The sequence below is a fragment of the Phasianus colchicus genome, chromosome 3 (assembly GCF_987193195.1).
Source record: "Phasianus colchicus chromosome 3, bPhaCol1.hap1.1, whole genome shotgun sequence".
NCBI classification, from domain to species: Eukaryota; Metazoa; Chordata; class Aves; order Galliformes; family Phasianidae; genus Phasianus; species Phasianus colchicus.
Genome location: NC_143438.1, coordinates 15,772,131 through 15,797,775, shown reverse-complemented (window position 1 = coordinate 15,797,775; position 25,645 = coordinate 15,772,131). Strand labels below are relative to the sequence as shown.

The 25,645-nt window shown below is 45.6% G+C and overlaps 1 protein-coding gene across 5 annotated transcripts in view; it reads right to left on the bottom strand.

Annotated features, from left to right (window-relative positions):
• Nucleotides 1–24,449, bottom strand: part of RNF152 (ring finger protein 152) — a 37,113-nt gene extending 12,664 nt beyond the window's left edge. Inside the window, exon 1 of one of the 5 annotated variants that reach the window (XM_090137049.1) lies at nt 24,389–24,449. Coding sequence is in view for 1 of the 5 variants with exons in the window: in XM_090137046.1 (XP_089993172.1) it covers nt 2,144–2,203 (60 nt within the window). In the remaining 4 variants the exon portion in view is untranslated. Of the gene's footprint in view, nt 1–674; nt 1,145–2,143; nt 2,218–24,113; nt 24,259–24,326 lie in introns of those variants that run through there. The other 4 variants (XM_090137048.1, XM_031589251.2, XM_090137046.1 and 1 more) reach the window with 4 other exon arrangements.
• Nucleotides 24,450–25,645: the final 1,196 nt, after the last annotated feature.

Below are 25,645 nucleotides of genomic sequence, written 5' to 3'. Positions count from 1 at the left end.
AACTTCATTTGTCAAGTGCCTTCATTCTAATGATTACTCCTTTAAAAATCAAACATGTGCTCTTTTTTATGTCTCATATCTTGTCAAAAAACAGCATCTACTGGGAAAATCATTTTCTGAACTTTAAACCACTCCTTCATATAGTATTCTGGAATTTAAGCAGTGCAACTTGTGCTGGATTCTTTTGCACTGAGTTTGCAGAACACCTGACAGGGTGAGCTCCTTGCCAATATGCAGCATGACAACTTAAAAAAAACAATGTAGGCATCAATACAAATAGTTAATACTGTTATTACTACTAACACCCACGAGCTCTGACGTGAGCTCTCATCTCCTAGAGCAGCTGCTTCTAGAAAACAGAGCTAAGAGAGCAAGAGCCAGCAGGTGGCACTCCAGAATACTCAGCACGGAGCAGCAAGGCTTGCAGGACCAAGCAAGCCCGTTCAAATCAGCTGTGCCAGCGGCTTCTAGTTCGGTTTGGATTAAAAACCATCTCCCTTTCTCACTCCCAAAGAGCAGAAACAAATGCTTCCAGCCCCATCTTTGAACACCATGACTGTGCTGGATAAGAGGAATCATGTCTGAAAGCATAGGGCACAGCACATCCAAAGTGGTGGGCTCATGGCTTGCCCCATAAAGGGGAGAGCTCCCTTTGGGCAGGCTGAGACACTTACCCATGCTGTGCATGGAGAACTGGCAGCCTTCTTCTGTGTCCTACTGTTCTCCTGAACTCCTTCAAACAAGCTGAAATAATGCTGCCTTTTGCTGCTTTAAAACAGCAACAACAAACAACACACCCTAATGATTAAGAAACCATTCTCCCTCCTGTTTATTTTTAGCTTCCCCTACACATACAAAAACATCCACAGCCTTGCCTGCACAGCTATGAAGCATCTCCACAGATGGCTCCTGGAGGCACAGCGTCGATTCCCACCCTCCTCAGAGCCCTCTGCCTCACCCCATCGCTCACACTCCTCCTGCAGCAAATTCAGTCAAACTGACACTTCTTCCAATTAAATGCTGACTGGCAGGAAAGCCTCTGTCTAGTATCCCTCATCAGCCAGAAGAAATAAATCCAACTCAAAGAGCTGTGGCTCGCTCGGTCTTTGAGGATCTCATCTAACTGTAAGAGCAATTAGTTTGTTTTGCTCCTGGTTGAAAAGCTCCCAGTCAGTCTGTCTTAAAAACAAGGCCCTTTAAAACACCACAGAACTAGGGGAGGACAGGAGGACGTGGTACCTTTTAACCTGGGAAGATCGTGCTTTTCTTTTAGAAAGTGAAATTTTAAAGCCAGTTGTTTTGTCCAGCTCTAGGTATCAAGCGTAGCAGTTCATTTTTAGAGACCTAATGAAATGACTCAGTTGACAAATATACCATTTCTACACCATCCTCCCCTGAAAAAGTTTAGAGTCAAAACATTAAAGGTCATACAACTGGGTGGGAAAAAAGCCTGTGTTTTTATCGGAAGTCCTCATGAATTTCTAAAAACTATACAAATACTGAAGATATTCATCCCTCATGCAAAAAAAGCAGACATTTTTACCACTTATACTTTCTTTATAGGCAAATCTGTACCATGGGATCCTTCTATTTATGCAGAAGTAGGAGAAAAGTCTGTCAGAAAGTAATTACTTTTCCTCTCCTGTATTTGTCAGTGGATCTCTAGCACCCTCCCCCACAGTCTGACCCCAGACATACACAGACACAAAACTTGAAAACTTTAAGGTCATCTCTGTGGGTACGAGCAACGCATAAACCAAACAAAACCAGGCAAAACAATGTGTCCTCCTTGAAGAGCATCCCCAATCAATGCCACGTGATATTCACTGTGTTTCTGGAAATTCATACATACCTAGAATTAACTCATTTCCAGCAAGCAGTAACACATACCATTTTTCTTGCTGGTCACCAATATTATCCAGCTAAAGAAGCAGGATTCAGCTCAAGGTCCACGTATCACACACACACCACACAGTCTGCAAGTATCTTTTGCCACACTAGAATGGGCTGATGACAAAGGAAGAGGAATAGGGCAACTGTTCTTGCTTACTCTGCCTTCCTAGCAGCTATCCCAGTGTGGATTTGCTTCATAAAATATTAATCTGTAGAAAAGTCAGCCATGAAGCAGAGCTGTAACCCATACCAATTTTAAACACGGAGCAGCAATGAAGCGTGTAACTGTCTGGTGATTATCATGAGACATCAGAAGTACTTCCAAGTTAGCAAGCGTTGCAGTTGTTGCTGTAAGAACTTACTTGATCTCCGTTTCCATGGCTCTCCCCAAGCAGATGGATGTTCCACTTGACATTCCACCCACCTGATGTGGAAGCAGAACTCAGGGGTGCCCAGGCTTCTCTATGCTCTCTTTTCGGTACAACAAACTGCATTCTCTAATGAGCAACCTCTCTTGACAGAGGAGACTGCAATTAACGTGGACTCTTGGGAGCTTTCATGTTCCCAAGCAGCAGAACATAGGCAAATGGTGGCAAGCGGGTTCAGCAAGGCACACAGAATTCCCTGGTGCTGACTGCAGTCAATAGAGATAAAAACAGCCAATCTTTTTGAAAGCTCTGAATTTAAATTAAGAAGAAAATATCATATATTTAATGGAGCTGAGGGACTAAAGAGGGAAGAAATATCAGAACAAAAGCTTCTTGCTTTAAAGAATATCATTCTATCCACCTATATTCTTTTCACAAACAAGCTCAGATTTTGCAAGTAGACTTTCGGACTCCTTAGAATGAGAGCGGTGCAAGTGCAAAACACAGCTGCTTAGCTGGGAGTAGTGCAGCTGTAATGGAATTAAGCTGAAGACCTTTAAGAAAAAAAAAAACATTTTTTCATTCCTTTATGTCTGATTGCATAAGGCCTCTAAAGAATGCAGTAAAGGTCATCAAAATGCACGGTCCTTTCTTGATAGAAAAATGCCACTGTATATTTTTTAAAATCACACAAAAGAAGTGAGCGCTAAGTGCCAGAAACCAAGACCTTTAAAATTCCAACTCAGCATGATATTATGATTTATAATTGTGCATGTATAGGTTACAGCCACCTCTGTATTTCCCTTCATTTAAAAAAAGCAACAGTTTTATAATCTTATTAAAGGACAAAGTTGTAGATTCTTATCACTTCATTAAATTGCCAGTGCATGATCTTTAATTTTTTTGTTCCTGTTTCATAGCCACTCATTAACATAAAAAGATAAGAACTTATCCAATGGGCCAGAGTGAGTTTCAGCCAGTAGAAAAGAGTGCAGTGGAGGAAAGTAACCCAAGCATTGGGAAAGATGAGTCAGGCTCCTGAAAACACAGAGTGAGGTTTTGTTTGCTTTCTTAAAGGGAAGGAGTCATGTTTTCAAACTTTTCTCTATGATAATAATGGCTGTATTTTAAGAGATGTGAGGTTCTGAAAGAAACCCATGATTATCGACACATAGGCTTTGACGAAAAAGTAGCAACACATCTACCGGAGTTACAATGGGATTCTTCAAGGACTACAACAGTAATATTCCTGTAGTCGTGTGGTCATGCTTCCATTGCTGTTCACCACCCATGTTTGGGTCATGCAGGCTCCAAACAACTGGACATAAAGATGAAAGTAATGTCACAAAATGGTACCGTTCCTTTACATAACTTCTTACCAGCGTAAGACTGTTAGCAGCCCCCTACAGCCCCCTACCCACTCTTTCTTGGGCCAAGGATGTGGCTGCATCAAAGAAGAGAAGATGCAGACTCTGAACCAAGACTCCGAAGTGGAAGATGGTGTGAGGATATTTCCCTAAAACTATTTCTGAAGATGGGCATTATTTCCTCTTAACATTTCCTTATATAAAATGTTTTTCACTGGATTATTTTGCCCATTTACAAGCATATTCAGGAACACCAGTATGATTTGGTTTTGTATTTTACATATATACATTTATTATTATTTTCATACAACTTAAATAATCACACAGATTCAGCAGGAAGATAAACAGTCTACTTAAAGCCTCATTTCTATGATTCTTTCAAGTCTGAGTCCAGTCCTGGCAGCCTTTCTTTGTGACAGTCATCCCCACACACGAAGCAACTGTACAGCACTGGGCTAAGCCTCTTTCACAGTAATTGTTCTCAAGAGGAGATCTGGGCTAGGCTTTTACCACACATCCTCCCAGTGGAGAACAGGTGATCCCACAAGCAGCTCCGCTTGCAGCAAACACGATGTATGTGACAGGCTCTGTTTGAGAAGAATGCTTCACCCTTCCCAACCTCTAGAGAAAGAAGAGGGAGGCTAAATCTCAAACAACTCAGCAAAAGCTTTCAGAAAAGGCAACCACTAGATTTTTATAACGACCTCAAAATTATCCTGATGCGTCCTAGACTTCTTGATCAACTGACACTCCCATTCAACTTCTACTACTTGTGTGGTTTTGGGGTTTTTTCAATGGTAGTAGCACAGAGAGAGTGGCAGGTTCCAAGACGTTTTAAGAGGTTTCTGAAAGACAGAAGATACTGAAACTGAGAGAATGAGGAGATCAAGTTGCTGTACACCTCAAGACTTTTAAAAGGGTCATTTTTTTGAAGGGGAGTTGCTGATTAGCCAACTGTAACGGCAGTAAGTGGCCTTGTAAAAATAACTGACTACTTACTAAAAGCAAATTTGGGAGCAATACTACTTGAGTAATTTCTTACCAAGTGGCTATTATGGACCAGCTTTTATCTTCTAGACATGTTTAAATTTCATACATTGCCTACTCTAATAGACTGAATATATACCAGTAGGCCACAATTACAGCAACCACAGTATTTCTGTTGATTTCTATTTTGGCAAGGTAATCTACCTTGTTAAAAGAAAAATCTGAAGTTTAATATGTAGTTTGAGCACATTCCCTTTGCCAATCTCATTCTGTTCAATATGTAGAAATGTTTCTGCTAGACTAGCAAAAGGAGTCTTCAGGCAAATCAAACCACCATCTCCTGCTCACTCTACTTAGACCTTAAAAGAAATTCCATTATTCTGCTGTCACGTTTGTTATTGTAAGTGCCTAAAAAAATGGTATTTTACTCTTGAAAATTAAGCCAAAGTTCTGATTTAAAATTAGTCAAAAGTGAGTTTTAAGGAAAACACGGATTTTCAAATGAATGCCTTATTGAAGGAAATGAATAACTATATTACCTGTACTAAAGAAAGAATTGCCTTTCTACTGAATAATGGAAATTCGGCAATTTGTTTTCAGATCTGTGAAACACTGTCCATACTAACACAGGGTCTTTACATATGGGATGACTTGGTGATTCCAATCACCAAAACAGATTGGATTTCCGAGCAAGATATTATCTCCAACAACCATCTCCAACAATGGGCAACTCAGTGTGAAAAGAAGAGATGCAAGTCAGCCACAAAGCCAAGCCCAGAGGGAAGGAATGGGAAAACAAAGCATGCCAATTAGTTCCCATGGGAAATGGTGCTAACATTCCTAAACCCAGAATGTTCCATCTGATTTTTTTCAGTTACGGGTGATCTGTCTTCCATCCATAAACTGAAACAATGAACTTTCTGACAAAACTTGGATGCTGTAAAGATTTCCGGAAGGCAATGTAGGGTGAATCTTCAAACTAGCTGTCAAACTAACTGAAGAGGCAAACAGTTTCACCCTATTGCTGCTCAGAAGGCTTTTTTTTTTTTTTTTTCTGTTAAAGGAACGTTCTTAAGGCTACACATTCTGACACAGCAACATATTCTGACTCCATCCTTTGTCATACAGTTCTTCCAATTTTTAATCTAAAAGAACACTACTACACAGGACTGAATCTTTAAATCCTCATTCATCAAAACTGCTAAAGGCTTTATTAGGTTGCACCAGCATGACAGAAAGACCTCGATCTGCAGCATTCTATAGCCCCAGTGCCTGAGCCTGAAGTGAAACAGAATTAGAGGGACCCGTGGCTTCTGCATCCTGCAAGCAACCAATCTCATCAAGGAACTAGAATATTAATGGCTCAGGGCTTAAGGAGATAGTAAGGCCAAAACACAGTATCTCCTTGAATGTGGGGAGAAGTGGTCCCCTTTCATCATCTCCAGATCCCAATGTAACTTACTGCAATGACAGAAAGGTTCAGAGAATTACGTACAAACAAACTAGCTTAATAAACCCCATTATTTCAAAATCGTTAAAAAATCTAGAGTATCAGCATTGCTGACTACCTGCTCTCTTCAATGGTTGCTTTTCTTCTTACTCAGATAAAAAGAAAGATGCCGAGCTTCAATGCAGGTGAAGAAGCAATCCATGTCTAGTATGGGTCTGCCACAAAACTGGCTCACCCACATAAGGGGCTGGTTCCTAAACCACAATCACCTCTCCAAGAGGTAGCCAGTACTTAGTCTTCCTCAAGGCAGAACATTAGGCAACAAACAAACAAACAAACAAAAAACAACAAAAAAAATTATGAATCAGCACCTTTACATATATCCTAAAATCAATGACCTCCTATCCAGTGGATGCCTCAGCAGGATGTGAGGAAGGTAACAAAAAAAGTAAATCTGCTGCCAGCAAGCTTAAGTTCTCTGCAAAGATTACACCACCATTAGTTAAAAAATAGAAATAGGGAGCACTACTTAAGAAAATGTTTAAAGATACTTAGCTGCAGTACTGGGTTTGCAAGCTGTAACTCAGGAAGCATTTCTAACAAGAGTGCGCTGGGCAGAAACTGGTCTTAATACAGCCATCAGTGCAAGTCTCAGCTTTACTTGCACCAGGAGAATTTAAGCTGGTCTAAATTTAGCACCAAATATTTGTTCTCTCCAAGTTAATCTTTGTGCAATACGGTGAGAACTTCCCCAAGCCAAGTGCCAGAGGAAGATTCAGTAAACCTAGACAAGAACCTGAGTTCTTCTCTACTCACTGCAGAAGGAAACTTTCATTCACTAAGCATCAAACTGACAAAATAATAATATTCTTATCCCTTCTCCCAGATGAATGTTTTAAGTACCAGCAATTTCAGCAGCTCAGCAGAGCTCTGCCAGTGCCTCCTGCTGAACCCATTCTACTTTGAAGTGCATAATTCAATATTCAGGTCAGAAAGGAAAAGTGAGTATGAGGGATGAGAGAGACCTGGGTTCCTGTCCCTGCTCCAATGAAAATTTAATTATTTTCTATTAAAAATTCATTTGGAGAAGAGCTAGAATCCAAGCAGTCTAACAGCTTTACCTAGAAAAAAATCCATGACCCAAGTGCCACCAGAGGTACAGCCCTACTGTCCTCTGGGTGAGCACCTCACCTCACACAGAGAGTAACCACTAGGCTCCTTCCCTGCTTGCATCTGAGAAGAAGGCATTGAACTCCAGAAGAGAATTAAAAAGAGCAATTTAGCATTTTTCCCTGCAATAGAAGGAGGACTGGAGACTTAAAAGAGCTACTTTTGACTCTTCCTTGTTGAAGCCAGCCTACATTGCTCTCCATCTGAGATGCTGGCTTTTCAAATCCCACTTCTGGAGCTCCTTTCTCCTGGCACTGCACCAGCAACATCATTATCTGCATTCCCTAGGCTAAGGATCTGGAAGCTTGATGCTGCTGTATTTATGGTCTTTTGTGTATCTAGTCTGTCAAGAATGTTCTCGAGTTACTTTGGTGTTAATTTTGGCGTGATTAGTGTTACAAGTGACAATCAACCCACCACAGCTTCATCTTGAGCATCAAGTACTGCAGGCCACTGTCTACTGTTCCAGATCAGCTGAAAGAAGTCAAGATAGCGCAAGGACTCAAATCCTTAAATAGTCAGAAGAGCTAGCAAGTATACAGAAGAAAACTGAGCTATTCAGAGGTATATCAAAAGCAGAAGGAAAAAAACTCAGCAATTGTCTGGAGCAGATGACATACATAAGCATCCAGCCAGCCAGGGGCAAGGCAACAGGAGGGAATGGAAGGAAAAGAGGAACCCCGGTACAGCTGCTGCAGTCTCTGGTGGTAAAGAGTCTGCCCTACGGATGGTCACCTTAAAATCAATGCTGTGTTATGGCTTGTAAAAGCTAAATGCGCGCAGCTGTGGCCATCTCGTCCACAAACCCCTGTCCGTCTGCACGTGAACATAACTAAAACTTTTTTCAAAACAAGTTGCTGGGTTTTTCTGTTCTTCTTCTGTTTTGTTTTGTTTTTAAATCACTTGTTCAGCTGCTGACACCAGTGTTGCCTTCAGCAAAAGCAGCACGCAAAGGACGACTTCCCAGACAGCTTTCCCTATGTGACACAAGAGTAAATAGGAGGGGCATTTCCATTACTTTCTAGAAGGAGATGAGCTCCTACTGAATACCTGATTCAGGCTCTAAGCAATTTTCACCAATCACTTGAAAGTTAAATAATTATCCTGTTTAAAGAAACCTAGCAATTATATTTCCACCCTCCCCCCCCCCAGCAACTACTGCTGTTGTGACAATATTCATCTTGTCCATGATGACTATTATCTGCTGTATAAATATTGATGATCTGAGTAATTGCTGTTCTGTACATATGCTTCTCACAGATATAAATTTCTCTGCCTGAAGTAGGCTGCTGACAAAGTGTTTTCCTCCTTTTGCATGGCAATGAAACATTACTGGAGGTGCCACTGAGAGTTGTTAGACCAGGGGGAAAAAAAAGAAAAAGAAAAAAAAAAGCAGTGAGTACCAACAGCCTTTGGAGCGGAGGCAACAAACATTCTGGAACACAGTTGTTACAAGGAATGGCTGAAGGAACTGGGATCATTCAGTCCAGAGAAGAGGAGGCTCAGAGAAGACTTTATCACTCTCTACAGTGACCTGAAAGGAGGTGATAGCAAGGTGGGGGTCAGCCTCTTCCCCAGGTAACAGCAACAGGATGAGAAGGATGGCTTTAAGTTGTAACAGGGGAGGTTCGGGTTGAACACGAAAAAAAAGTCTTCTCAGGAAGTGGTGAGGTATTGGAGCAGGCTGCCCAGGGAAGGTGGAGTCATCGGCTTTGGAGGTGTCCAAGAAACATGCAGATGTGGCACTGAAGGACATGGTTAGCATGCATGGTGGGGATTAGGTAATAGTTGGATTAGATGATCTTAGCAGTCTTTCCAATCTTAAGGATTCTACAATTCTGTGAAATAGTGTTTGCGCAGATTGCTAAAACTGAGTAGTCCCAGAGAGAGACAAATTAGCTGCAGTGGCATTCAGGCAGCTTAAGATAAGCTTACTTAGACTGTGCCAAAACCAGATGCTCCTTCAAAGGCCGTGAGTTGTGCTGGCCTCCAGATTGGCTGCTTACTGGGAACCAGTGCTGAGCAGGGCATGAATGCTTCTAAATGTGCTGCATACAACGCATTGTATCCAGCCAGAGGCTTTCTAATAATGGTGGTACTCATTCCCAATTAATAGAGAACAAGCTGTTTGTGCACTGGATGATGAATGCCACCTCTGAACCCATGCCTGCAGACAGCCATCACGTCAAACGAGTCTGAATTGCTCCTGAGGAATCAAACCCCTCTACTGGGATACCACAGACCTGCAACACATTCTTCTTGCTGCTTAAATGCATTTGCCAAGCAGATGTCGTGACCAGTCAGGGAGTCTGGCATCTTCTCACAGCCAGCCAAAACAGACACCCCACTGCATGTGCTGCATGATTTGCTCACCCTGCCTCACAGCCTGGCAGCACAAAGGTCTGGTTGGTTTAGATGGGGCTGCAGCCCAGCCCTACAGAGGCACAAAGTCTCATATCTGAGGACTTTAATTTTGCCCCTGGACTTCAAAGAGCCAGCAGCATAGGGGGATTTAGGTTTTCTTAGTGGGCACCGACCTCCTAGGATATAAAATTCAGAGTCGGAGCCTTTTTACTGAGATTGGGAGATCTTTTCAGGCGCAGCAAGGTTCACACCAAGTTTCCTTGTAGCACAACTCCGCCCATCCTTTGCACAGTATCTGGAAATTAACACTGGACAAAGATGTTAAAAAATAAAAGTTCTTTTCTGACTTACACCTGCTATAGAAATTTAAGACAGAGATTAGGGAGGGTGCAGCAGCCTGCAGAAAACAACCCAAGGAAAACACTGGGCTCCCTGCAGGAGCTGGAGACCAGGGCAGGAACAAGAGGAAACAGGGTGGATGGGGACAGGGAAAAGCAGGAAGCCAGGGCGAACTCAGATAACGTGTGAGCAGAGTTTGGAGTGCCTGGAGGTGGAGAGAGAGGAACTGAGTGTTTGTAATGAGCCAAAGAAATAGTCTGGAAGTCTTACTTTCTTTGCTGCCCTGTTCAAGCAATTACATAATAAGCCATTATACATAATCATAGCTGCCACTTATTTATATATACATATATTACATGCAGATGAACAGACTCAACTCAAATATTTACTAACACTGACACAACTTATCTTCTCCCTGTGACATCAAGTGTTAAGCCGTGCAATTGCTCAACACAATAATTCCCCTTCTCCCTTCTGCAGCTTCTTTGATCCCCTTTCCTCCATAATTTAAACAGTGCTATGGGGATTAATGCGTTACAGTCTTTAATGACAACTGCTGTACATCTTGAAGGGAAGTTGCTTCCAGCAGGAAATTAAAGGTTGAACTCCTACCAGTAACCCTGGGCATGCTTAACTAATGCTAAGCCACATAACATAACCTAATTAGTACAACAGGTCCTCTAAAAGAAATCCACATGACCTCACTGTCAGTTCTTATACTGAGTCATTTTGGAAACCAGTTGAAACAGAGCCCTGCATAATTCCCCACCATCAAAAGTGCACTGCACTGACTGAATAGACTGGATCCTAGCTACAAAAGCCAGGTAGCCTCCACCCTCTCCACTGTTTTCCCCCTTCTGTTTTTACAAAGCACAATTTGGTGGCCTCCAGCAAATATTCAGCCCTACCTAAGCACCTTCCTAAAGTTACATTTCCCAAGCCTGTTTTGCCTGAACACAGATCAGCATCACATAACCTGCTTGCACACAGAATGCTCTACTGCTAATGTAAATTATTTTGCATGCAAACACAAAAAGTAGTGTGGGCCAAGCAATTGTCCCACTCACAAGCCCAAGCACTTGGTACTCACAAGTTTTTACAGGTACATGTTTGAATGCAATGTGCCCACAACATTGAAAGTCCTGTTAGAACACCTTCAGAAACATGATTCAAATCTTAAGTGCCGAGTTTTCTGAGTCACTAAAAAGTGAAATCAAATTTCCACCAAATAATGCTCTATCTCCTAGGTAGTGATTAATCCCAAGTTTTGTTCTAAAATCTCCACAACTTAATTTTGCTATGACAATCACTGTCCAACATACCTTTTCCAGCCAATCTGGAAGGTGAAGAAATAAAACCCCAGAACACCACAGCCACATCACCAAATGTCCTTAGAGAGGATGCAGTCATAGTTGCAAAACTGCAGCTTTACCAACTCGCTGTGTTTTCATCAAGAGAGCTGCTAATTTCATCACATCTGCACCAAAATTGCTATGTCCACAAAAAGAAATGCTTTGCTGGGTTCTTATCCTGATAAAGTATCCCTCGTGGAGATGTGAAAATGCAATTTCACTGTAAAAATAAATGCAGCAGAGTTAATCATTTCTTGCACTTGCCACATGGCCATCTATTTTCATTGCTTCCAAGCATCCACTGCACTCTCAGAGCTTACAAAGCTAACAGTGTGTGGGCTGCAAGACTCAGCTTCTTTGGCTCTAGGAGGTGCAGGACACCTCTGGCCTCTCCCTCTGCTACAACCAAACTATTCTGCACCAGCTTTTCACAGGAAGGGAATTTGCAAGAAGAGATTTTGCCAGTATCTGGAGTTCTGTGCTTTATAAGCTAGAAAATACAGCCAAAAAAAATGATGGAAGATGTATGCACACTATCATGATCAAATTTATTTACATGATGCACTCCTGAAGCAAACTACCACATACTAAATACATCACATGATAATCCAAAGAAAACTAATAAGCTGTTTGAGATACCAAGCAATCTCCTGAAATTGCTACAACTCCTACAAAGCAGTTTCTTCCATCTCTTTGGTTGCAAAAGGTATCAGCAATCTTACAACAGAAACTGGCAAAAAGGGGAAATTTACAAAACAAGTCATATAACACAGTTCACAAGCAGTTGTTTACTTAAGTGTTTAGCAGTTTCCTTTTACAAGGCATTACAGAACTGCAATTTGTATTTCTTTCTGCTTATTATTTTCACAGCCCCCGAGTGGTGTGCGTTTTCTTTGTCAGCAAATGCCTAGAAGACTCCCAGTCTTCACTTCAAGAATATTCATTCAAGATCCAAAGAGCCTGAACACGTCTACACTGACATGAGTGAAAAAGCCACGCTTTCCTGGTGTGCTACAGCCAATTTACAGTACTCTTTTCAGATGAAGCTCATCTTCATTAACCTTAAAAACTTATTTTAATAAGGCCAGTAGGCTTCTGGCTGCTTGGGAGGCTCTGAACAGAGAGAGCTATTGATGGGACTCACTGTTTTGGATGACTCGTATCACCAGTCCCCTGCTCAGAGGAGGTCATAAAAGACTGTCAGGACATCAGATGTTGAGAAAAAGGATGCATTAAAGGAGTAAAACAAACAAAAACCCAACAAATGGTTACCTGTTCTTCCCGGCCTCTTATTTATTTTGCTTCTCGATAGCAAGAATAAAAAACAAAATGTTAATGATGTCATAGAAGCAGTTACTTAATGCACAACTTGCCAACAGTTTTGCTTTCAAAAAGTACAATCAAGGGGTTTTTTTCCTCTTGGAAAAGATGTACTTAATACAGAAGCTCAGCATTTCTGTCACGTTTTACACTACTGAAGCATTCAAAGGTGGTTTCAACCCCACCTAGATGCTTGCGTACATTTCTCTGCATCCACTCCACTGCATGAGCAAGCCATGCAGAAATAAAACAGGATCTGCTTGTTACTGTGCAGGATTGGATTTGTGCAAGGGGGAAGCCAGTGCATCTCAAGAGCATGGAGCATGTCACACCGATGACTTCAGCCCCTGTGAGAGAGGTGCTGGCTTCTGCTTAGAGCTGTGCATTGCAAATGAAACAGATGAGAGAAGCTCATGAATTGCGATACTGGGACAGAGAAGCAGCAGGCAAGCCATTCCCAGCAACACATGGCACAGGACTGAGCTAGGAGCTGCCCACATCTCTGGTACTAACTACTATAACATAAGTCAGTGAACTAACAGAAAAAAAACCACTGGGCACTGGCTGTGTGAGACTCTTGACTAGTTTTAAATCGACCATAAACATTCTGGAGTTAGAAAAGGGAATGGGCAGGAAAGTTGAGAACCAAGCCCACATTTACATACCACCAGAACACAAAGCAGAATAACCTGCAAAGCTACTAACACCATTTCCTCATAGAAGTAACTTTTTCTAAATCACTGCAAGAACAAATAGCGTTGAAGCACAGGACTTGGCCCTTTGATTTTTCCTGTAAAAATAAGAGTATTCCAATACAAAGGCAGCTACTCATCAGTTCTGAATGGATATTTAGAGGGTAAGAGAAGTAGGTCCCTCTGCACTTTGCCTGCCCTGCAGTACTTCACCCACCAGCAATGACACCAGTGCTCAGGAGCAGCCAAGCCTCTGGGAAGCCAAGTTACCCCAACGAAACAGCTGCCTTTGTTTCCTTTAGAGAGCACAACAACTAGAATTTTCCAGCTTCACTACCACCCCGGAAGACAATAAATGAAGTACTAATGAAGGTTCAAACAGCAGAACTCATGAATTACACACATATACAAAAATCCCTTCTGTTTGATCCCAGTCATCCACAGGTCTCTAACTATAAACACAGTCTACTGATCATCTCCTCTGTAATGCAAATAGCCATACTGGCCTCTCAGCGAGCATCTCCCAGGCTTACACAATGTGCCCTCAGCCCACACAGCCCCACGTGCAGGAGCTGCTCCATCACTCGGAACCAGCCCTGTGTGATAATGCAGCACACCTTATGCTCAGCTGCAGCTGGCAGCAATATCACCTTGTATTTGAGTCCAAGCCTTCCCCCAGCTGTCGTAACACCTCAAAAGCACATCCCAAGCTTGTCTGTCCCCAGCTAAGCAAGGACCTGCTGGATATGGAGAAGAATAGGCGTGAAGACCACACCTGAACAAGCAATGTGTAGCTGCAGTCACTGATGTTAGCAGACCAGCCACAGCAGAACAAAGAAAACAGGCTCCCAAGCATCTGCAAGCAGCACAGCTCCAGTTCATTTCTATACGACATTGCTAAGAATAAAGTCTTGAGGAATTTAAATATTCCAAACAGCAAGAGGAATGGCTCAGCACCGCGTCCTGCTGCCATGAGCCCTTCCCAGCACAGCTCCAGCAGCAGCAGCTCCCCGCTTAGCTGATTTGTTGGACATCGAATGCCACTATCAGCAAGTTTTTCCCATCTGAGCAGCAAGTGTTTGTATAACAGAAATCCTCCTATCAGCACTGCCAGCTGTGGCTGACGTACAGCCACCGCACGCAAACCCACCACAAAATCTTAACATCCACACAACTGCTTCGTGCCTGGGCTGACACAGCACTCAGAGTATCAGCTACGTTGCCTCCCACAGCAAGCAGGCTCCTCAGTATGCTGCTCTTCCTAATTACCTCAAAGCATTAACACGCCAACCTGCACCAGGATGGGAAACGCAGCCAGAGGAATTCATCTCTAAACCTCACCACATGGATTGCAGCTGCTGCCCTGGGAAGATAAGTGGGGGAAAGAGGGAACTTGCCACTGCTAAGCGGACCCAGGACCTCCTTCCAGGGGACAGAGGGAGGCAGAGGGCACGGAGCTTGAAAACCAGCATGCCAGGGCACTCGGGCAGAACACCTCCAGCCCAAATTAATCACTTTTAGAAAGAGTCCACCCAACACCTGAGCACACACCTCTTACATAACTTGACCTGCAGCCGATGGGAGGGCTGCTTAAGTGCCAGGACTTGCCAAGTTTGGGTCTTAAGAGTCCATGCTTCTGGACGGGACCTTCTAAAAAGGTGCCTCATTCTCTCAGCTTTTTATTTACGAGAAAGCAGGAGGGGGTAAGTGGAAAACATGCTGATGCTTCCTCCTCTTAATTAAATTACCTACATATGTACTTTCTCAAAATAAGTGCAATTAGGGCAAATTAGGTTTTAAGAAACTCAGCAGAGTTTTCAATCCCAGAGGAAAGAAGGGCTAGGGAAAACTCCTACCAAGCAAACAGTGTTTTTGTTAAAGACTACAGAAAATCAAAATTGGATGAAGAATGTTTTGGTCCAATTCTAGATGAAGCATACTCCAGCAAAACTGCTGTCCGTGAGAAAACCTCACACAGCACACAAACATCTGGGTTGTGTTTTTGAGCCAGCATTCACCAGAAGTTAGCTATCTTGTGCTTAAAATTCTGACCTGTGCTTCTCACAGGTTGAGACAGTGGTTCATCAGCTGGGACATCATTGCATCAGGGATGAGGCAAGGCAGTGCCTGTGCCAGTAGCTGGCATGGAGCATGGAGGAAATTAGGACCCATGGCACCCATCCCCAAAGCCAAGTGGCTCCAGCATCCTGCTCCTATCAGCAGAAGTGCAAGGTGCAAAATGCAAGTCCACCACCTGGATGCCTCATGCAGGCCTGAGCATTTCACCACCACAGGTGAAGTAGGAGCTGCTCAACATAGCCTCCTTTTTTCTTCTCCTTCTTCAGACCTGATTGACTGTCTAGACACAGCACACTGCCATGCAATGCAACTGAAGACTGAAAGCACCGGAATGAAGAAAATAGACTGGACCAGGCTTTTTTCTTTTCTTTTCCTTTTGTTTTAAACAATATATTGCAGTCTACATCAACAAACTCACAGAAAAAAAAAAGAAAAAAAAGAAAAAAAACACAACAAAACAACTTGATCTGCCGTGCACCTTAGAAGCTGGCTTCTGAAAAAATCCAGAATGCAGTTAAAACATGGATTCCTTTTAAGTTTCACTTCCCTCTGCAATTTTATAACCGTCTCATCCATCAATTCTGAAAGAATATTAATACTGGCATCAGCTGGCTCTCCACCTCTTCTGCTGAGCCAGCTCTCCCAAAGTCCTGTCCGTGCCTTTCAGCATCCAACCAACCACAGACACACTGAGGAAGAGGAGAGGGGGAGGCAGAGCTGGAATTGAAGGGATGCCAGCAAGGCACATCCAACACGGGGCCATGCCACAGGGCGTGCCCATGGAGCTGTGATGACTTGTGGTGCCCAAATTTGCCCTCAGAAGAAAAACACACACAAATTATTCAGAACAAGGCTGCAGCAGAGATCACCTGAAGCCAACGTGACCCTTACTCACACTCAACCAGATCACACATGCTCATGGCTGCCCTCCAGGCTGGAGGTGGCCAGGTCAGTGATGTGCAACCTTTTTCCAATACACAGAACTATTTCTTTTCCCCTCTGAAAGCTGTGTAGGTCTCTGTTTTGACACAAGCCATTTTTTCCCCATTACCTCTCCCAAACTCTTCAGACGACATCCTTGGCTCCAAAACCCTGCAGATCAGAGCCAAAAAGCAGTGCTATGCTCCTTTGAGTACCTTTTTATTTTTCAAATAGGTAAAGATCAGTTCCAAAATACTTGGACTTGTTCACACATAGTGATAGTGCCGGGAGAAATGGTTGATGCCAGTTTTTAATATCTATCTTATTAATTAATTAGTAGAGACGTACAATCTGTCAAGTCATCCAAAACTTTTAAAGACGCTCTGTCATTCTTCTATTATTCTAATTTGACATGTTTCTTATCTGTCATGATCATGATTAATATCATAAATTCCCAAGAACACAAGTCTGAGTTTAAAGTCTTTCTCATCCCATTTTGTATCACTGCAGGTCAGGCTGGCCATTCCAAGCCCAGCGTCAGTTGGCAGCTGTTACTTTCTTTGCTGGTATCCACTTTTCTTCATCTATTTTAATGAAACATAAAAGATCCAAGAGTGTAAAGAAAGCCAATTGTTACACTCATTTCAGCATCATCAGAATTTCTGCTTCTTCCTTTCTTACTGCAGTGTGAGGTTTATACCAACCTTCCTTTCCCTCCTCTCCTCTGAACAAAGCTCTAGGAAGACATTCACTGTAAATTGGTCAGAATAATTTAAATACAGGCCAAAAAGCATCTAATTGCTGGATCAGGCTACATGTTATCTCCAGGAAGTGACTGGGATGCACCAGTTTGCTCTTCCATTGAAGCCCAGTCTCTAGAACCTACATCCACATACCCCCCCCCAAAAAAAAAAAACTAAAAGAAATGTAAATGGCCAGTTTTCCTCACTCTTCTATGAAGCAAAATAATTTAAGCCTCATATTCAGACCTATAAAACAGCATATTCACCCAGGCTTAACAGTAGAATAAACTAGATGAGATCAAGTGAAGCTACATACAAAGAAACACTGAGAAACAGGCAGAGCACAGCATATTCTTTAAGTAGAAAGCTGCTTCACAAAGTTGGCCTAAAGCAGCCATTTACCCCACTGCCTGATCTCAGAGGATGTCCACAGCAACAGCTGTACACTAAAAGCAAGGAAGATTAATCCCCCAAAAATGCTTCACTTAAGGTTTTGGACTGGCCTTTATCTACAGTCTGAAAACACAAAAATTCTAGATCTAAATTTCAGTCAAGATGGCACACAACCCCTCTACAGTATCTAGATCCAGGACCTCTGAAAAATTATAGATGGCACTGGCAGCACCAGTGGAAGTGCATGGGCTACAGCTGTGGCACCAGCAAGCCAGAGAGGCGGAAGGCAGGAGTTGTAGATGGATAGGATCAAAAGGGATAGAAGGGGTGAAAACCCAGGCAGGAGGAACACAGGCAAGTCAGAGAGGAGTTGGGAAGCAGCAGCGCCTTGCCTTGTCCATCCTGAAACAGAACCCAGGCCAGCAAGCTTCCCCAGCACAGTATATGAGCTGCTGAGCACTTCACCCCATTCTAACAATTAGTACCATCCAAAGCCAACTGGTGCAAGCTACTAGCTCATGGATTAGAAATTAATGCTGCAGCCCAAAGGTCTAAGCCCTGTGGATGACCTGGGTCACTGCAGATTCATGTGACAGGTCAATTTTTTTTATTTATCTCTCCCATTTCCCTTTGTCCAGCTAGAAAATTACATAAAAGCTCAGATGCGTTAGATTCTCAATACAAGGTCTGTGAACTTTGAGCATGCCAAAATTAAGAGGTATCAGGAGAACTACCTCTACAACCTTCACCCAGCTCCCGTAACACGTCTTCACTGATGACTCTAATTCTAAACCAGCAAATCAGCTTCTGTAGGCAAAAAAGATAGGGACTGTGCAACAAAGTGACAGCGGTCCCTCAGACCCTGCCCCACTCAGTGGAAGCAAAGAAGGTAAGTGAACAAGGCAGGAAAAGAGAGACAACTTTACTTGCAAAGTTGGATGCACCACCTTGCAGGCAGGACTTGCCTTTCTCTCACATTAAGTCTTTGCAAAGTGCTCAGCAAGTCACTAAAATCAGTTTTTCCTTTCTCTCTGCAAATCCAGTGCATCTAAGGCTGCCCTGCAAGAGTGCCAAGAGTTCCAGCTCCAGTCAGCTGTCCCTGTGTTTCTAGCAGATGAACTGCTACATCATGGCAGGTACTCTGGGATGAATGAAAAACAAAAACATCCGTCAGCATCATTTTTAGGCAGCCAAAAATTGAAGAAGTTTCCATCATTTGAGCTCTGTGTGCTCTTTCCCTCCATTTCTGAAAATGAATGCAGTGCCAGCATCTGAGATGTTGCAAGAGTGAGAGCTTCCCCGCCTGCGAAGCCCCCGGGAAGGAACTAATAGCACTGCTCAGCTCGAGGTTTGGGTGGGGTGTAAAATAAATACGTGGAGATGCATGCAGAAAGTAAATGGGGAAGAGAAAATGAATTATGCAGTAATTACCTATCCACTAAAAGAGGGACTCTGAAAGGGAAAAAATGATGCAATTACAGAATTAAAGATTGTATCATAATGCAGATGCAAAGGGGAGCCGTGTAATGTTAGTTCTGGCACTTCCTTGCTTTTGTCCGCTGGATTTTGTAACCTCATTGTTCTCCTAATGTCATTATTTTGTAAGTAATTTGAATGCAACATAATTACGAGCTCGTATGTTTATATCTTTTCATCATTAATAACGTGTGGAACAACCAGCAGACTGCTCTCAGCGTGACTGATGCCTCCAGCAGATGGCTACGAATGATTCTTTTTTCTTTCCCAGCTATCAGAGGTAAAGAGCAGGGAGGAGAGAGGGACATTTCATATTTGAACTTCATGCACAAACATTTGGGGATTTTGGGGTTGCTTCAGATGAGGAAACCAAGACTGATACCAATCAGTTGCTCTGAAATGAATTGTAACAGATTGGATTTGAAAAGCAGAAGCACGGAACAGCTCATGTGTTTTGCCCAAGGTCAAGATGAAAACTCCCAAGGCCTGGATCCCAAATCACCCAGCCGACAGCTCCAAGCCTCCGAACCCCTCCCACACCAAAAGTTCTTTAAGCATAATTACCGCTGTTAACTGCAGGTCAGGGAAGAAGCCGATCACCTCTAGGCTGTGTTTGCTGGTGAATGCTGCCAAAGAGCAACTTCTGAGAGTGTGTCATAGAAAACACAGCTGCAAGCAAACATTATGGTTGTACGTGCTCATCCTGGACGATAAGCCTTACATTGTTGCTGGTTTGTTTTTATGTGTGGTTTTGTTGTGTGTGTGTGGTTTTTTTTTGTTTTTTGGTTTTTTTTAAGTAAATTACCCTGTGCACCTCGGACTTCAGGCTGCTTGCCAACACATTTCTCAGAGTCGGACGAGTCTGGCTCACCCTGCTTCATGAGGGAAAGCAGCTGCAATAGCAACAACCTGACTTGCTTTATTTGCAGATGATATTAGCTGACGAGAGGCAGTGTGTCTGATGGCACACTCACTATATAGGCTTTGTGCTTTTAAAAAAACTCTATTTGTCTTCGTATGCTCCCATACGTAAACACCCCCTCCTTCTTTCTTTCTAGTATTTTTACCTTGTCTAGCAGGTGCTGACAGCAACTGTCACAAGCTTTGCACGCTGCTTTTCCTAACAAAGCAAGCTTTGCTGCCGTCCTTCCTTGCCCTCAGAGCCTGGGTAACCTGGAGCTACCAGGTCCCCAGGTTCAGACAGAGCCCACAGCATCCCTCCCCAGCTCTTGGCATAAAACCTAACGCAGAAAGCATCACTAAACATGTGCAGCTAACTCAAAACATCCAATGCTGGTTAACACAAGCAGGCAGGGATGTGGCAGCAGCAATGCTACACCTAGGGCTCCTGTCCCAGCACTTTTCACACGGAAGCTCTAAGGCCAGCACCCTCAGAGGAAGGACTTGCACACATCTGCTGCGAGCCCCAGGCTTGCTGTTATCTCTCACAGGTGTTTGCTGTGTCACCTCACTAGCCACCGCTGTGTTGGGGGAAGGACAGAAGGACCTGCAGCCCTCCTGCACAGTCTGGTGCTCTGCGCCCTCTGTAACCCGCCATGGAGTTCCAGCTATACAGCTTCTCCTTCCATCTCACTCTGACAGCTGCTTCTAATCTTAGCGGCACAGCACACAGTCTGGAAGGCTGTTAGAGATCCAGCTTAGCCCACTAAGGTGATGCTTATGGTTCTGACATCAAAGATGGATGCTGGAAGTCTCTGAAGGGCCACTCTGACAGTGGGTACCTAACAGGACACACTGTCGGCAGGAGGAGGGTGCAAGGGAATTAAGCTTCATTCACTGAAGCTATTCTGGGAGAAACACATGGCACGGAGTGTTGTCTTCAGGACAGTCGAATCACCACTGAGCTCAACAGAGGTGACGCCTGCAAGCACCCAGATAATTGCAATGCTATTGCACACCCCTGCCAAAGTCCTCCCTGCTCATTCCACTCAGTTTCAAGGAGCCCTGGAGGTCACACAGCAGGCTCCTACCTGTGGCCACCAGCCTTCTGTCCCTCCCAGGTCTCAAGCAGCTCCTACTTTATGAACCAAAGGGCAGCCATGCTGAGAGGAAATGCAATTTGCAGGCCCTGCCTGCTTGAGGTACATGTCCTCTGCCCTCCCGCCCTCCTACTGCACTACTTCACACCAACCCCTGCCATGGGGACCATGCACACCCTACGGCATGGCCAGGCTTGCACGGGTCCTGTGTTTGACCACTACAAGGGCAGAACAGAAAGTGGCCAAATCTCATCTCTCCCCTTCCCAAGACAGCACTGCTTTGAGGATTTCCCATCTATCCAGCCTCTAGTCCTACCAAGAGGGACTTAAAGCAGCTGCTGGGGCTCCTCACTCATTGGGATCGCTGCCAGGGAGGTAGTCCCATCCCAGACCTCAGGTCCTCACCTGGGACAGTCATATCGGGCAGCAAGACACATCACGGTCCCCATGCTGGTGACCTACACCAAGCCACACCACGCCACACCAAGCCAGTGCCTGTAGGATGGGTAATACTGCTGTGGGTGGAAAAGCGGCTGCTTGGAGAGGGGGAAAAGGCCTCGCGAGCTCAGGAGACTCCGGAAAGCTGGGAGGACTGCCCTTGACACCTCTTGCAGCTCCCATGTCGCTCCAGAGGGCTGGCTTCTCTCTTCCCTTCCTTTGCAGGGCCCAGAAACAGCAAAGCTATTTGTGGAGAAAACAGCACCAGCACAGCAAGCAGGCAACTCTGGGCTGACCCAAAACAGCTGCGGAATTTCTTCAGAAGCTCTGCATGCTCTGAATGAGAGGCAAATCCACCCTCCAGCCCACTCACCAGACAGAGGCAAAGCCTAAGAACAGGACAGAATTTAAGGCATGCCAGAATCTCAGGCTTTGGGAATGCATTGTCCACATTCTCCACTAAAGCACAGAGCACTCATGCCCCATATCTACCATCTTTTATTCAGAGTGTACATCATTTACTCAGCTGAACAGCCACGCTCAAGCCAGAGAAATTACTTGCTCAAATAACTGCTGCTTGATGCAAGGAAAGGCTGTAGGGCTGCCTGACATGTAAATACAGATATACGGTATATAAAACGAATAAAAGGCCAGAGCCCTTGGCTAGACCCTAAAGTCAATGCTGCGTGCAGAAATACAAATCACTGGGTCTTTGGTAGAGTCACACCAACTGATCACCTATATCACATGAATCACTGTAGAGATGTATCCTCCAGGCACGATCTGCTGATTGGGGTCATGGTTCGAAAAATATTTCAGTGACTTAGAAAACTTAATTCTGCTTGAAATCCTCCACAGAACTCTAGAGAAGCAGCACTGCTCCTTCCTTATATGCATTCGTCCCAAGTGAGGTCAGGTCCTCCATTCCAAACCCAGCAATGACATGGCATCTGTTCCAAGCACTGTGCAAGTACAAAAGATGCACAGTTCACACCCTGGAAAGCTTATGGAAGGCAGCCCTCAGCTTAACATCCCTGCATACAAGCTTGCTTGAGCATATCACTCTTCAATTTCACCAGGACGATGAATATGATGAGTTAAAACTGTGCTGAAGCCCCCATAGGGCTGTGATTGATGGAACTCCCACTCCACTCCATCAAGGGGTCAATGCAAGAACCCTGAACAGAGCCAGAAAGAGGCACTGGAAAAACACACAGAGGGATTCTGGCAGAGCTAGAGACCCACCGAGTCGAATGGGGAGCGGTGCCCAGAAGCCTCTACCTGCCAGCTCCCTGCACGCTCTGCTATGCTGGAGCCTATCTGGATGAGTGGCTTCTTCCAAGCTACTTCATTTGCATGTATAATTTAAACACATCATATTAAGGCAGAAATAACATTGATTGTCCCGCTGGCATTTCTAATCTGGATGTTCAGCATCACCGGCCACTGCTTCCAAGAAGACTTTGCAACACGTATAAAACTTGGACCAGGTGTTGCCCTAACAACTTCTCTCCCCCCAAGTCAAGGAACAGCAAACACCTTTTCCATTTGTCTCCACATACCTGGCAAGCTGTGCAAAACCTCCAATAGACACATCAGACTTAAAGCAGAGATGTGAGCTTTTGGGCCACGTCACCAACAGAAGCATGTGCACACAAGGAATTATCTGTCCTGGTGATACATCAGTGTCCCCGACAGCAATGGCCCCGAGTCATCCTGACCCCATACGCCACAGTTAATGCTACATTTCACCCCTTGTGCAGTTAACCAGAAGCTCAAACCCAATCCCGTTACATAGCCAAGAACAGCGTTTCCAGCAGAAGGCTTTGTTTCTGAATCTGATTATCATCGTGCTGCGAGTTCTGTGCTAGCTCAGACGCAGCGGGCGTTTCAGAAGGGCTGTGACCTCTGTCTGGATGCAGGAGGCTACCAGCAACACCTTGGTGACACTGCAAGTCAGAAGGTTACATATATTTTCCGGCAGCCTCAGGCAGATCCAAAACCTGAGCCAATCTGTATTAAATAATCTCTGAAAGATAGTATTAAAAAAAAAAAAAAAAAAAAAAAAAAAAACATGGACCGTATCTGCGAGAAGAAGAGTTTCAATGAGGAAACGAGAACGGAGAAATTACAGTGTTTATAGCTGCATTAATAGGACCTTATCAGAAGCTCGTTTGCTTTGCTCTCCTTTTATTTTCCTAACACATACACCTATGTGACAGAAACACACGCCCTGGTGCCTCCCCGCCTGACGACCTGAGGCATACCCACGCTTCAGAAGCTTCCCAAGAAAGTCTCTCCAGCCCGAGCCGGCATGTCGGAACTGAGCCCGCCGATGGCTGCAGGGCTCGGGGAGCCGCTCGGGAGATCCGCGCCGCGACCGGAGCCGGGAGGCGGCATCTCCGTCCGCACCGAACTCCGCGCCGCTCTGCGGGGCCGGGCTGCGCGCGGACCCTGCGCTAAGCGACAGCTCCCGAGCGAGCGCCTATCCGCTCCGCTAACTGCCAGCATGGGAAGGAAAGGGGAAGGAAAAAAAAAAAAAAAAAAAGAAAGAAAGAAAGAAAAAAAAAAGGAAAGAAAGAAAGAAAAAAGCCATAGACTCCACGTAGATTACAGCGCGGATAACCAAAAAGTCCGCAGGTGACCCGCTTTACCCGCTAGCGAGGCGCAAGGACGAGCCCACCCCGCCGATGCGGCGGGCGCTGCCGGGCAGCTCTCTAAGTAACCTTCGCGCCCCGCCGCCCCCGCGCCCGGCCATTACCTGCACCGCCGCCTCCCTGCTCGCAGCCCGCGGCTCGCACCGGGAGGCCGCGCCGCTCCGTCCTGCCGCCGGCGAAGCCGGGCGCGGCGGCCGCTTACGAAACGCGCGGCTGGCTCCGGCCGGGGCGGAGGAGCGGCGGGCGGGAGGTGTGGCGGGGGCGACGCGCCCACCCCGCCCCGGCCGCCCCCCCCCCACCGCCGTCCGCCGCCTCACCCCCTGCGGCGGCACCGCGGCATCCGTCGCGCCTCGCGCTCCGCTCCCTGCCGCCCGCTGACCTTGCCGACGGCCGTCCCCGCCGCCGACCGCCCCGCGCCCGCCGCAGCCGGCGCCCTCGCCCCGGCAGCCAGCGCCGCCCCCCGTCCCCCGCCCCGCCGGCTGCGGGGCCGAGGCGGGGCTCGGGCGGCGGGGAGCGACGGAGCCGCCTCGGCATGCGTGCGGCCCCCGCCCGGGGGGCGGCCCGAGGGGGCGGCGTGCCCCCCGCGGCAGCTCGGCCCGAGGGGTGGCTGTCCGGCCCCGCCGGGGGGGATCGGGACGGCTCTGCGGTTTGACGTCCTGCCTCGGGGCACGGCGGCGGCACCTCAACGCGGGGCTCTGCGCCCTCCGGGGCTGCCGAAGCCCGTACGGGGCGGGCGATCCGACGCAAAACTTTGGCCTCGGAGACCTGCGGTCCCAGCTCCGGGCTTGAGCCTGCGCCACTGCTGCACCTTGCTATAGGTGTGCGCCCAGCGCTGTAGGGAACGAGGCCTCCATTTTGATGGCTACATCAAGGCCTATGTCTGCCAAAGAGCACAGGGCTGCTGCCTGCAAAGAGAACGACCCTATCTCCATCAGCAGTAGGAAGAAGTGTATGTGCCTTCAGGCATCGCACATGGAGCAGGAGAGCAGATGAGAGGAGCGACAAACCTCGTTCCATTTGTTACGGCATTGTTCTGGGGCAAGCAGGTGCCCAATGTGTGAGAGAAGAGTTGCAGGTCATCTTGGTGTGACAGCTCCATGAAGATGCTGGCTGTAGAGGAGGCAAACCTCCATCATGAGCAAAATAAGCAGGTTTCACAAAAGCTGAGCATCCTCCCCTTCCTTCTCCCTGCTCTCCCCTACGTGGAGCTAATGGCCAAACTGAGTTTCAAACTGAGCTACCACGTCTTAGCATCTATAGCACACACACAGTTATGGCTCCAGGTGCTGCCATAAATACTCAAAACTCAGTTACCACTCTCAGGATGAGCATTCAGAACAGATTTTCAGATCCTGCAGTCTTTCTTAGATCAAAATGTTCTCATCAAATAATTGAAAGAAAGCTGGAGAAGCCACGCAGGCCCAATTCCCCCATCAGGCCTGCCCCCAAAGTACCAGTCATTAGCATCTCTAACTTCTCATCACTGATTCATACCACAGCCATCGTCTCAGCACACACATTTGGCTTTCATTTCCCCATAAGAGGCTGGCAGGGTGGCTCAAGAGCTGTCAGTGCTCCCCCTGCTCTACGCCCCGCTGCTTGGGATACAGCACACAAGATGGCCACTGCGGGGGAA